The following is a 12,770-nucleotide window of genomic DNA, read 5'->3' as shown; positions in this document are numbered from 1 at the left end:
ATGTGCTCTTGCAGACTAGCCCAATTTTTTTAAAAGCCCCTGTAATTGCAATGTCCCACAACTATTCTGGAGTGCTTAGGGAACGGGGCCATGCAATTGGTCAAGTATTCCGATATTTTTACTGCATCAATAACCAATGTTGTTCAATTTTTTATCGAACTGCCTAAATTTAGCACTTATATGGGCGCTGAGTTCATGAAAGATAGTGGTAAGGGACTCAAGCTTAGCTTCTACAGAATCCATGCGTTTTTCAAGAGAGTCAAAGCGATTGTTGGAGTTGTGAATGTACGCTGCCAGTTAACAATATAGCTTATTGTGTTCTCCCCAGTGTGTCTTGCATCATCGCTAGATTTGTGCTTTGTTGAGGTGCCTGTAGTGGGAGAAGGAGTGGTGTCCATCGTTGTGGTCAGATAAAGTATGTGAGGTGCGAGGGTGTTGCTGGTGTATCAGTAGCGTGTTGAGGGGCCGGAAATGTTGAGCGTTTGTGAAGAAAAAGGGATTTTGAGGTAGTGAATATGTTTACGCAGAGCGTGGTTTTCTTCCTGAATCTGTTGTAAGAAAGCATGGATGGGAGTATTCAGAGTTTTAGAGTTAAGTGAGCTACGACAAGCTACCGAGAGCCAGCCTACTTGAGGAGGGTTTGACTTCTTGCTAGAGTAAGCAGCTCAGAAGGATGGCTAGTCTTTTTCTTGCTTCTTAGGAGGAGGTCCTTGCTCCTTGGTCGGAGGAGGCGGTTTGGCCTTGGGCAAAGAAGGAGTGTTGTCTACCTTGGGGAGAGGTGTGTTGAGGCTGTATCGTAGTGCGCACTGAACGGACCAGTTTCATAATGTCCACTGCACAGCATGCAGTTCCGAATGCACACATGGTCCAAGGGAGAATTTGCAGTTCCACATTTACGGCAAGTCTCCTCTTTATTCGTAGGGCCTACATCCGGCCGATGTACATCAGTCCAACAGCGAGTGCAGGCTTCCATTCTTTGCCGAAAATGTTTGCACTGGAGCATGGTCACTTCATCTTTGACCCAGAAAGAAGCCTTTTTTGCCAAAAAAAGTCACGAGGACTTAGTCAGAAGTTTTCCCCATTCGTGTGGCTTTTAGCAAATGAATTTTTGGGTTACACTCGCGAAGCATAAGCTCTTTTGTTGATAGCTTCTCTCAGGCACACCTTGTCGATGGCCTCATTATCTTGCACGTCTAGGAGTTTGTAACGTTGTAAGAGGTGGGCCGTCGACCATGAGAGACTTGTTAGCGAGATATTTCTTCAAGCGATCAGTGCTTTGCATACTCTGGGTGACTGTATTGGTGGTGGGGTTGATCGTAACGACGTCTTGACGCAGCTCGATGGTCACTGAAGACCAGCTGCCGTAGAGAGCAGCTTTGAAAGTTGCAAGTGACTAAAAGGGGTGCATTGAAACCTCTGCGAATGCGAAAATTGGCTTTGTATGAACCTTCGCGAACCTTGAGAGGTGTCACGTTGTTTTCCAAGGGGGGAGGTGTTACACAGTAATGATGGAGTGCTTTGCCAATGACAAAGCTTTGGAAGGTGTGTCTTGTTTTGCGGAGGAGGTCGTTTATGCTCCCTGTAGTGCCTAGATGAATTCGGGGTCAAGTTATTTGCCATCTGCAGGTCATACTGATGACTGTTGCACTCCTTGTGTCGCTTGTAGTAAGAACAGTCGGCTTTCGGCCTGCTTTCGTAGACTTGTGAGGCTTCTTCACGATTCGCCCACTTCTTCAGAGTCATGTTCACCAGTCATTGATATTGCTTCTGACGTCTCTGTAGTAGCTGCGCGATTATGCGCTGCTTGACAACTTCAGGTGTCAGGTAGTCCTTGGCGTGTGCTTGACTTGCAAGTGCTTCCGAGCTGCATGAAGACTCCAAAATCGACGATGATTTTTCTACCTTGCTTGGAGAGGACGACAAGATGCTGAAGCGTTTTGGTTCTGTCGGACAGTGACGTCACCAAGGACGGGAATCTCGGCCGCCTTCGGAGGCAGTGGAGGTTTGTCTACGTGCTCTGTGGCAGGTAGCAAAACATCGGTGTCTATTCCGGCGTCGCGAACAATGACGCACATCAAGCTGACGTTTTTGGGTGCATGAGTCTCACTCATGGCAGCGTTTTTGGAGACGTTGCTGAGGGAGGCTCCCGACTACTTGTTGATTACTGTATGTCCCGCTTTGCCGGACTCTTCGTTTGCGCCGGATCCTTGCACGATACGCATGGCTGGGTGCTGGAGCTGTGTGATGTGGCGCTTGTACATCCAGCATAGGTCTCTGGTATCAGGCGACATCTTTGGATGTGCGGTAGCATCTAAGAAGGTCATGGGGTGGACGCACTTGGTTGAGCGCTGCTCGTAGCAGCACTGCTGCTCGCACTGCCAAGCCTTGAGGGGAGACGAACTGGAGACCCTACTACCTAGATCGAGCTTGAGGAACGTGTAGGGAGAGTAGTAGGACTCCACATACTGTTGCTTCTGGGCCAAGTCCTGAACGCACATGGTGCCGTGTGACGGATATTACAAGAGTTTGTCATGTGGGTCATGAAAGTAAGACGAACTTGCCAGGCAGCAGCTCAGGTTGTGGGAAGCCGGATCTTTGGAGTTAGTGCACACGGTGCACCCGGGGTTTTTCTTAGCCATCGAACTCTCTATGGCGGATCTTCTGAACCTGCGCACAAGCACCGTAAATCGCGTAGACAGTGACAGTTCTTCCAGCGTGTACCCAAAACTCTTCAACTGGTGGAGATGGGTTCGAGGTAAATTGTTTGTAGGTTTGTGCGCGGCGAACCATGTAGCCTCGGTTAGTCCGAAGCGAGATACTGGCGTTGCAGTCGGGAAGCCTTGAGAAGGTAATGTCGCGGTTCGCTGGGACGACGAGACGAGAGGAGTCGTGAGGCCGGTTGACGGCGAAGTCGTGGCCTGCTGCGATGTCGAAGCAAGAGGAATAGACAGACCGAGTGAAGAGGAAGTCGAGGTCTGCTGGGACGTTGAGACGAGAGCGGTCGTGAGGGCGGTTGACTGTGGAGTCTCGGCTTGCTGCGACATCGAAGCAAGAGGAGTCGAGAGGCTGGTCGAAGATGAAGTTGCGGTGTGCACCAAGGTTTCAGTGAGAGGAGTCGAAAGACTGATTGAAGATGACGTTGCGGCGGGCTGCGTTGTGTATGCGAGAGGCTTACCGAGGGGGTGGATGTGACTGCGATCGATACGGGTGTGGTTCGTGGCCGCGGTTTGGTTGCGTGCCGAACTTTTGCTTTAGTGCAGATGACTCTACCCTCGAACTGGCGGACTGTGGTCAGGTCCGCTGCGAACTACTCACAATGAAGCGCAGCCTGGATGCCCTTGTTCAAGTCCATGAGTTTGGCGTCCTTCACGGCGATGATGATGAGTACATCTTTGAGCTTCTCAAGAGGGGTTGACGAGTCTTCCATCAGGGCATTGAGTGATGAGAGGTATTGCATGATGGCTGTTTGGGCGAAGCGGTGCATGGCGATGAGTTAATTGATGAGCGAGTCTCAAGATCCACACGACCGCGCGTGAGAAACGAAGAAGGGGACCCGGACTTGATCGTCTGGCTACATTGAAGGTGAACGGAAGAATTGAGTGAGCCAGCGCTCCTGGCTTGTGCTCGTGCCCACCACCCTTTCTTCTTCCTTTATTTGCAACAAGCATCTCCTCCGGGGAGAACTCTTCCCCATCTACTGCATCAACCTGGCTCATGATGCCCGATCGAGGTGTGTAAAGCCTACATCGTCTGAGAGCCGCCAAGCTCTCGTAGGCAAGAGCTTGGCCGGTCTTTTCCATCTAAACCAGTCCTCCCTGTCTACTGCATCTACCTTGCTCATGACGCCCGCTCGAGGTGTGTAACGCCTACAGCGTTGGAGAGCCACCAAGCTCTCGTAGGGGAGAGCTTGGCCAGTCTTCCCCATCTAAACTGGTCCTCCCTATCTACTGCATCAACCTGACTCATGACGCCCGCTCGAGGTGTGCAACACCTACAGCGTCGGAGAGCCGCCAAGCTCTCGTAGGCAAGGAGCCACCGAAGTCACAGTAAAAGACGTTCTAGTGAATAGATCTTCTCACAAAAGCCTCAAAACGTAGAGGAAATCTTCACACATGTTGTGCAGAAAAGTCACAAGGATATCGTAAAATTAATCTGAGTTACACCCAAAAACTCACGGAGCCGACGCACGTCCATGCACGTTGATACCACCTCGCATTCCCTCTTGCCGAGAATTGTTCTTTTTGACACGCTATCTTTCTATTTATAATCTTGTCCATTTCACTTATTCCATCTCACACCTGACAAATGACGCACATGTTCTCGAAGCGAAGCAGAACAGGAATGAAAGGGTAAAGAGAGCAGGTGGCGGTTTTTGATGACTATAGTTTTATTTCTGCTACATACGGCAAAGCTCCAGCATAAGAACTGTGCTATAAAAAACTATTCCTACAGCACGTGGTTGGTCTCGGTGATCCGCACTTCCCATTGCTCTTCGCGGACGTCTTGAAGTAGAAATCAGTGTGCATCAGAGTGACGTGACAGGCGAGTAGCACACTTTCGTGCCTCGTGTGGCTACCCATCCGCCCCGCTCTGCATTTTTTTGATTGCGGGCTGAATGCCTGTTGAATGCTGTGAATATACACCCCAGGAACACCATTTCCCCCGGCTGTACCATCATAAACGTAACGAGTTGTAGTTACAGTCACACCAATTGTGATTGGAACGGTGACGTTTTTCCGTTCCTCCCCAAAGAAACTAGCTACAGGAACGGCGTTCCTTGGAACGCCCTTCCGTACAACACTGGTGCCTTGTTAGTGTTATGAAACACGTCGACTCGAGTGAAGAGGCACGAAACGCGCGTTGCATCACCCTGGTTATTCGACCATGAGCGTAAGCGACAAATGCAGTGTTACAGCATGGCAGTGTTACAGCCCTGCTAGGCAGGCACGCGTCTCATAGCTAGTACTAAACTACCGTATAAACCGGAATATAGGTCGAGATATTTTCAATAAAATAATGAGCTAATTTCGCCCCTCGTGTTATATAGCGGTGTCTAGCAGAAAGTGCGACGCTGTCTGGCAACATGCAACTTGCATGTGCTTGTGAAGCCGGACGCAGCCATATCCGCATCCAAATCTAACCGCAGTCTGTTTTTTTTTTCTCAGTCTGTTTTCTTTGTGTTCGTGATTTGCTTCCGATCTATTCTGAGTTTTCGCTCCGCTCGACATTGCGCTGCATATTTAGTGGCCTTTTGTTTTTCGTTCACTAAATATGTCTAGCGGTGCGAGTAGGCAGTACTCAGCAGCATTTAAACTAGATGCTGTTGAGTTCGCAGAAGCGAACGGGAATATGGCTGCTCAGCGCCGCTTTGGTGAATCGGAAAAAAGCGTGCGCTATTGGAGGGCGCAGAAAGGAAAGCTGAAGAGGTGCAATACTTAAAAAATGTCGTTTCGTGGACGAAGTGCCGTTCATCCGCAGCTGGAGGTTCGTGCGCGCTTGCTGCTAGTGACCATAGATACCATTCGCAAGAAAGTCGTGGAATTCGCTCGAGAAGCTGGGCTCACGAGAGAAGAGTTTTGTGCACCGAACTCTAGGGTGCGACGCAAAGGATTTTCTCTCCGGCGGCGCACATTCATCTGTCAAAAGTTGCCGGAAAAGTTCGAGGACAAGCTCATAAACTTTCAGTGCTTCGTGAACCAGCTTCGGGAGCAGAACGACTTACATGATGGGGCAGATTGGTAACGCCGATGAGACCCTCTTATGGTTTGACATGCCTTCGCCGACCACAATCAGGCAGTGCGGCGCCAAGGATGTGAAGCTGTTGTCCACTGGCAACGAGCACTCGCGCTTCACCGTCATGCTGGCATGCATGGCAGATAGTAGAAAGCTTCCGCCCTTTGTCATTTTCAAATGCAAGACAATGCCGAAGGAGGTGTTCCCGCCCGGTGTTGTCGTTCGTGTCAACAAAAAGGGATACATGGACGAGGCCATGATGCTCGAATGGATACGAGTGGTGTGGAACCGTCAGCCAGGTGCACTGCTGCGTCTTCGCAGCATCTGCGTCTTCGTGACCACTTGAGCGACGCAGTGAAACGCGCACTCGTCGCCGGGAAAACGGACCTCGCCGTGATACCAGGTGGTATGATGTCCACCCTCCAGCCGCTCGACGTTGTGCTAAACAAGCCGTTCAAGGACCAAGTGCAGCTGGAATACCAAGAGTGGATGTCCGGCGACAACCCCAAGACACCGACGGGCCGCCTACAGAGGCCTCCACTTGCGACTGTTTGTGGCTGGGTGCTTTCCGCCTGGCGCTCCTTGCCGGATTCCATGGTGGAAAATGCTTTCAAGAAATGTTGCATCAGCAACTTGCTTGAGGGCACTGAAGACGACGCGCTGTGGGAGGCGGCCAGCGACAAACTCTAGTCTTAAAAAGACAGTTTTGCTTCGTCGGACGAATAAGAGCAGTTGCGATGATGGTTGAGGAGAGCTCTGACGATCGGGGTGCGGTGTTCCCAATTCGCAAATAAATTTGGTTTGGTAGTTTTGGGTTGTTTTCCTTTTTTTTCTTTTTCAGTAACCTGAACTCGGAGGGTCGACCTATATCCCCACTCGACCTATAGTCCGGTTTATACAGTATACTACCATAGCTATTTTTTGGTGCAGATGAATGCTATGGGAGAGCCAGACGCTTGGGGCTAGGGTCACCACCTGGTGCTTCCTTAAAAGCGTCGACGAAATTACACTAGTCCTGTTGAAAACGCGTCGAATGATATAGAACTGTAGCGCCGACGCTTTCAGAAAACTAATCATCGAGGTCACGGTCTTGATGTATGACCACCCCCAATACCAACTGCACTGTGAGGGGTCCGTGCTACATATAAAATGCGCGTTCGAACGGCCTCGGTAGTATATGACCGTGGAGCAGTTGATATCTCCATGGGCTGGGCTGCTGCGCTGTCACGGATGCAGTGCTCGTGGGCTCGGCTCTAGCTGACAGAACGTTTTTCTTTGTCATATGATAATGTAAATTTTTAAATGCAATGTCCCTGATGGAAATTCGTCCTTAAGTCTTGCTGGATCAATATTCACTCCTGTGAAAATCGATTGGCAGTAAGGCCGAGGGATTCGCAAGCTACGCGGGTAGTTAGAAAGAGGATGATGTTACAGAAAATTATCACGAAGGTCATCGGGCGCTATCGCGACTGAAAAGCCGCTGTCTAGTCTGGGTAGATTGTTAACAAATAAGAAAAAAAGAAAGTAGAACACACATCGAAAGAAATAAATACAGACATATGTTACCTGTTTTTGGAGCAAAGTTTTGCGCTGTAAAGTTTAGAGGACAGCAATAGATGTGGTCCATTAGCTTGTCTGCGGGGACCACATGCTCCGCCGTGAAAGGGCATCGAGAAAAATCTTCTTTGCTGTGTGTCTGCGGCGAGCGATATGAATAAAAAATCGGCATGCTGTAACAGAAACATTCAAATCTGCACACAGGCGAGATATTACATCTACCTTCTTTTGCGTCAAACCCAAATATAAGCAGTTAACACATAGATAGCTTTGATAAATAATTATAAGTTGTTTAGGTAACATTTTTCTTGATGCACTGATGTGAAGATGGTAATACTAGAATGAACATTTTACTGAGTGCAATCAGTAAAATCATCGTTATCAGTCTGTATCCTTCATTAGGGTTTTTCTCGAAAGTGTATCAATTAAGTCTACTTTTTTCTAGGGGCCTGTTCTCGGGCCTGCGCTTCTTCTATGGTGTTTAAAAATGGCATTGTTAAAGAAGTTTCAACAAATATTACGTTTTATGCAGTATAACTGCATGATGTATCAAACTAAGTTTTGTACAGGGTGAGCCTAGGTGGAATCATGATCTTGCGAAGATCATTTGACGGTGTGAGAGCCATGACTAATGCTCACCAATAAAAAAAAATTGCTTTATAGGAATCACTAACAAAAACGAACCACTGCATTTTACATGTTCAACTAGTGACCAAATTCTTTTTGAGGTTGGGCACTTCGAATATTTAGAAATGTTTATTAGGAACAAACTCTGCTGGAACACACACATAGATAAATGTAGCCAATGGCATGAAAATATGTTCATTTTGAGGCGTATACTACAAATCAAATATTTGCCTTATATCAGAGTAAACGCGATAATTTGGAACCTCTTCAGAAAATCAAATTTCAAAAAATTATAAGGAGTACGAAAAGAGGCTCTGAGATTCATTGACAACTCATTTAGTAGCAGCTCTATTAGCAAATTGATAAAAAAGGCAATTTGCCTCCTGTTAAATCATGCCTGTACAATAAAGTTTTTTTTTATCAGTTGGTAAATGATCATTATAAAACTGACACATGACATTTCTTGATTTCATCAACAGCTTACGCAACTAGATTTTGACATTCACAAGCTAAGCCTTTAGTGGAATTGGTCAATTGTTTTAAATATTCGCTTATTTCTTCGCACAATAAACGATTGCAGTAACCTATCTAACGAGTTTATAATTCAAGAATTTTTCGGTATTGTTAAAGAGCATTTTATTTGTACTGTTCTGAAAGCTGTTGTAACTGCTTTATCATCGTTTGCTGTTCTTTTTACCCAAATGTATCTTTTCATTTTGCTTTGCACCCCTCTGAAATGATATAACTTCGATCACCGTTTTTAAAAATAAATTATTCAGTAGAATATGTACAACTCTAGTAAGCAATACAATGAAGAAAAAAAGCCTTCGACACTGTTGCTACTTGCCTGGCGTAAAAATGTCAAATCAATCAAGGGTGTTGATTATGCACTCGCATACATTATGCCAATAAAAAGAAGAAATCGCTAACATCTGCGACAATCGGGCAGTTGCAAGTGTGCATTATGCAGTCGTAACATCACCTTTAAGGGATACTAAACGAAAATGGCAAAAACTGATGAAACTTCGAAATTATACTCGGGAGATGTGACAGTTCTGATCAACAGAGTTCATTTCACGTATTTTCGAACAGTTGGCTGTACTTTTGGTGAAGTGTCAGCTCGCGGTGACTGCACGCGAACAGTAGCCGTGACATCACAATCGCTGAGGCGCATGCAAAGTGCACAAGTTCCTGTCCTCTTCTTTTTCTCCACCCACTCTTTCATTGGATTCTCCACATTCCGCAAAAGTCCTGATGCTTTGCCTCACTGGGAGCATTGTTCGCAATCGGGACTGTTAACACCGGTTCTGGAGTCTGGCTGCAGTTCCGGATGGCTGCAGATTTCGGGTGGGTGTGATGTCGCCAAATGTCACCTCCTGTGGTTCATGACGTAGCCACTAGACGTGGCAGTTTGTCGAAAACGCATTAAATTTATTATTTTCCTACTTTCGGGCTATAATGAAGTTTGTGTCTGTTATTTAGATTTCAAGGCCCAATCTTTCAATTTATTTCAGAAGCTTGGCAAAAATTTTCATCAGTATTCCACTTAATTTCCCCTTCCTCGGCTAGATTCGACATTAACTAAGGAGGGAAAGCGTTTGATGTTCGGAAAGGGCATCCCTCGATAACTCGAGTGCTCCGTGGCAGCACGAAAGAAGAACCGTTGTTGGATCAAGAAATGCTTTATTGCAGCACTCAGGCGTCTGGCCGGGTCCAAGCCCGAACCGCCGCTTTCGTTTCACATCCAACCAACCTCTTTTCAACCCTCTGTAAAACAAAGGGTCTCCACACAAGCCAATTACATTCGGGGGCACGCATTATCACAACCAATTGAAGAAACATTTTCTCAACCGACACTGCATTGGTAAAGAGCACGTTACAAAATACAACAATCGACAGGGTAGGTTCTCCGCTCAACTTGTGTAGTCACACTCTCTCCCATGTTAGGCTGTGTATCGGCTGAAATCCACCGGGAGCCATCTTTAAAGCTCGAGACGAAAAACTACTTCCACGTCCTTGTGTTTTTACGGTAAGCGTGAATGCCATCATCTTGAAACATAGATGACGCCGCGTCACATGGTTTTTGCGAGACAAGATTTCCGGTTGGCTGGCTTTTCATTTTTGTCCCAAGCGTGCGGGGGGGGGGGGGGGTAGCTTTGATGGATCTCTAGTCAACTATGTGAACGACAGAGTTGCCTTTCATCCCCATGCGTGGGTATTCCGCATCCCCCTTCACAGAACCGACCAGTCAGAATGGCAGGAGCTGCACTTTGTAGCACCAGCATAACTTGCGCCACACAACAACATGACACTCCTCATACATCTTAATAACTATCTCTTTATGATTAGATGACAAGCCATTTTCCTTCCGTTGATGTACACATGAGTTGTTGCTATCAATAATCTAACAATTGGTGGCCGGGTGAATGTCGCCAACATAACTTCAACTGCCATGTAACACACAAGTGCCTTGTTACACAATAATAATTTCTCAAAGCGAATCCTATGAGTCACCATTTTTAAATTTTCAGGAAGCCACTGTTGTGATTAAAACAAACTCATGATGACATTTTCTCAATGTTAACGAGTTTTAAAAAACACAATTGCACTATTACGTATGATGTGTAGCAGTTTGAAGGTTCTATATAACTTTCAAAACTGTGAAATAAAATCAACAATAATGTGACCTATCAAAATCGGAAGCTCAACAATTTTATTGCAGAATAGCTTAGCACATCCGTATGCTATCACATATCGATGCTGTCCAGAGTGACAACCTTGCTGACACTATGCAGTACGTGAAGGCACATTAGCTACGAAAGGTCGCATTAATGAAAAAATCTGTAAGAGTACCTCCTGGAGATGCTTGATCTCATAGTCGTGAGTGGAGCTGGTTAATCAGTTGCCCTGATACGACGTCGAAACCGCCACTCTCGTCTCTTTGTCAGTTCCGGTCTGAAGGACTACATGGCAGCTTAGACCTCAAATGAAGTTAGATAACACAGGAAGATTGCTTCCAGTTGGCATTGTCACCCGTTTTTACACTCGGCCAGGTAACGTCTTCAATTATTTGTTCTACAAAAACAGGGCGGGAGGGCGAGGCGAGGCTGGCTCATATATTTATATAATAAAAGGGGGGTGACTGCGACAAATCTTCGACTCTATCCTCCGCTGAATATAAATACGTGCGCTCACCTGCGAGGGGAGGGAAGTTTCTTTGTGAAATTTCTAGGTAAGGGAAGGACCTTCGGCTAAGGAAATCATAAACTGGTGTCCTGCATACTCGCTATACTAAAGTTTCCGAGCTGAAACTTCCCTTGCAGGATAGTGAGCGTAATCGGTGTCATTTCCTTTGCTGCAAGTGTTTTGTGCAAGGTATGAGCACACAACTTCCCAATGAACTGTCAAATATTACGGGCTTTACAGAGCGAAATGAAGTCAAGTTTTCTGGTTCTCAAAAAAAAAATTAGGTACCACCCGTTTTTTTTTTTTTCCGGAGTTCCTTTAGGATATGAATATTTAGCAGTTGAAATTCGTTGTTCTACACACAGACACCGAGCTAATAGAAGCACCTACCTTTCTACACTTCATCAAGTGTATGAGGTAGCGACTGGCCTTTACCTTATGCTGGCTGTCATACGGACATGTCCGCATCAGTTCCTTTTGCGCAGGGTTCATGGCGTATGTCTGAAAAGAAGCAACAAGTAGACAGCATAACCGTATTTCTGGGTGTGGCAAATATCTTGGGTAGGAGGAGGAAAAGGTAAAACTTTTTCGACCAATGTGCTCTGGCACACACGTCCCAGGGTCACCCGCTCGACTCCACTGCGCTAGCAATCATGAGTTCATGTAGCTGCATGAAGTGGGCAGCCTGGTCACAGGCGATCTTATTGGTTTATTCTTACTTCTATCAACATACTACAGCCATATTTAAGGCTATAGCAGAAACAGAACTTTATAGTATACTATATGGAACGCCAATTAAAAATGCAAGCAAGGAATGCAAATGCTAACGCAGTTACACCCGAAGCAATGCTCAAGTAAGCATGATGTTGATTACACGTTAGTAAGATGTTAATTGACTGCAACTGTCAAGTCTTTTAGTTGTAAGGAACGAATTTTACCAGGCAGAGAATTTCACATATTGAAGAACAGGGCGAATGAGTGATTGAGATAGAAGCAGCTTGGAATCAGTAGGGACATTACGTACGGTGCGGAGCAAATAATCTAAAATTTGATCTCTTTATCACATACGTAATCAATGCGGCAAGTCAATGAAAAATGTTTGCTTAGATACACTTCTAAATGCTTGTACTTTCAAGCTCTGTTAAGCTGGGTGCCACCAAGAAAATAGCCAAAACAAAGAAGTTTACGCCAACTGGTAACGTACATTTCGATAGTTTCAATGCAATTACCGTTAAGCTGCCACGTGTCACACCACTTACCGAATAATGTGAGTGATTGACCATAATGATGATGATCGTCAATGTAATTGATCCTTTAATTAAGCACGCGATCATGTGCACTTAGTTATTTAAATGAGATTCTGCGAGTGAAGCCTATAATGATAAGTAACAATGATAAAGGGCCTTGAACGGATCCCCGAGGAACAGTGGAGGTGGCTTTCATGGGGGTTGAGTCTGTAGAGCTTAAGAAAAAAAAAAAACAGAGAGCGAATGAAGAAAACTGGCCGCTTACGAAACAATATGGGGGTTATCAAGAATAACATTTAATTTTAAGAATAAAGCTTAGAATGAATGACGGAATCAGAAGATTCAGAGGAATGGATAAAAATGTTATTTATTTGGTTAGTTGTGTCTGAGCTATAAGCAAGGTCATGCATAATATTGAGT

The 12,770-nt window shown here is 45.9% G+C and overlaps 1 protein-coding gene across 14 annotated transcripts in view; it reads right to left on the bottom strand.

Annotated features, from left to right (window-relative positions):
* LOC119185078 (uncharacterized) overlaps window positions 1-12,770 on the bottom strand; it is a 91,068-nt gene that overhangs the window by 18,308 nt on the left and 59,990 nt on the right. For 12 of the 14 annotated variants that reach the window (XR_012893695.1, XR_012893693.1, XR_012893691.1 and 9 more), the window contains 2 exons: window positions 11,494-11,604; window positions 7,300-7,429 (listed from right to left, as the gene is read on the bottom strand). Coding sequence is in view for 9 of the 14 variants with exons in the window: in XM_075886531.1 (XP_075742646.1) it covers window positions 7,300-7,429; window positions 11,494-11,604 (241 nt within the window). In the remaining 5 variants the exon portion in view is untranslated. The remainder of the gene's footprint in view (window positions 1-7,299; window positions 7,430-11,493; window positions 11,605-12,770) is intronic. The other 2 variants (XM_075886532.1, XM_075886539.1) reach the window with 1 other exon arrangement.

Source organism: Rhipicephalus microplus, chromosome 2 (assembly GCF_043290135.1).
Source record: "Rhipicephalus microplus isolate Deutch F79 chromosome 2, USDA_Rmic, whole genome shotgun sequence".
Lineage (NCBI taxonomy): Eukaryota > Metazoa > Arthropoda > Arachnida > Ixodida > Ixodidae > Rhipicephalus > Rhipicephalus microplus.
Note: the sequence above shows the minus strand (reverse complement) of the source record. Positions and strands in the feature narration are given on the sequence as shown.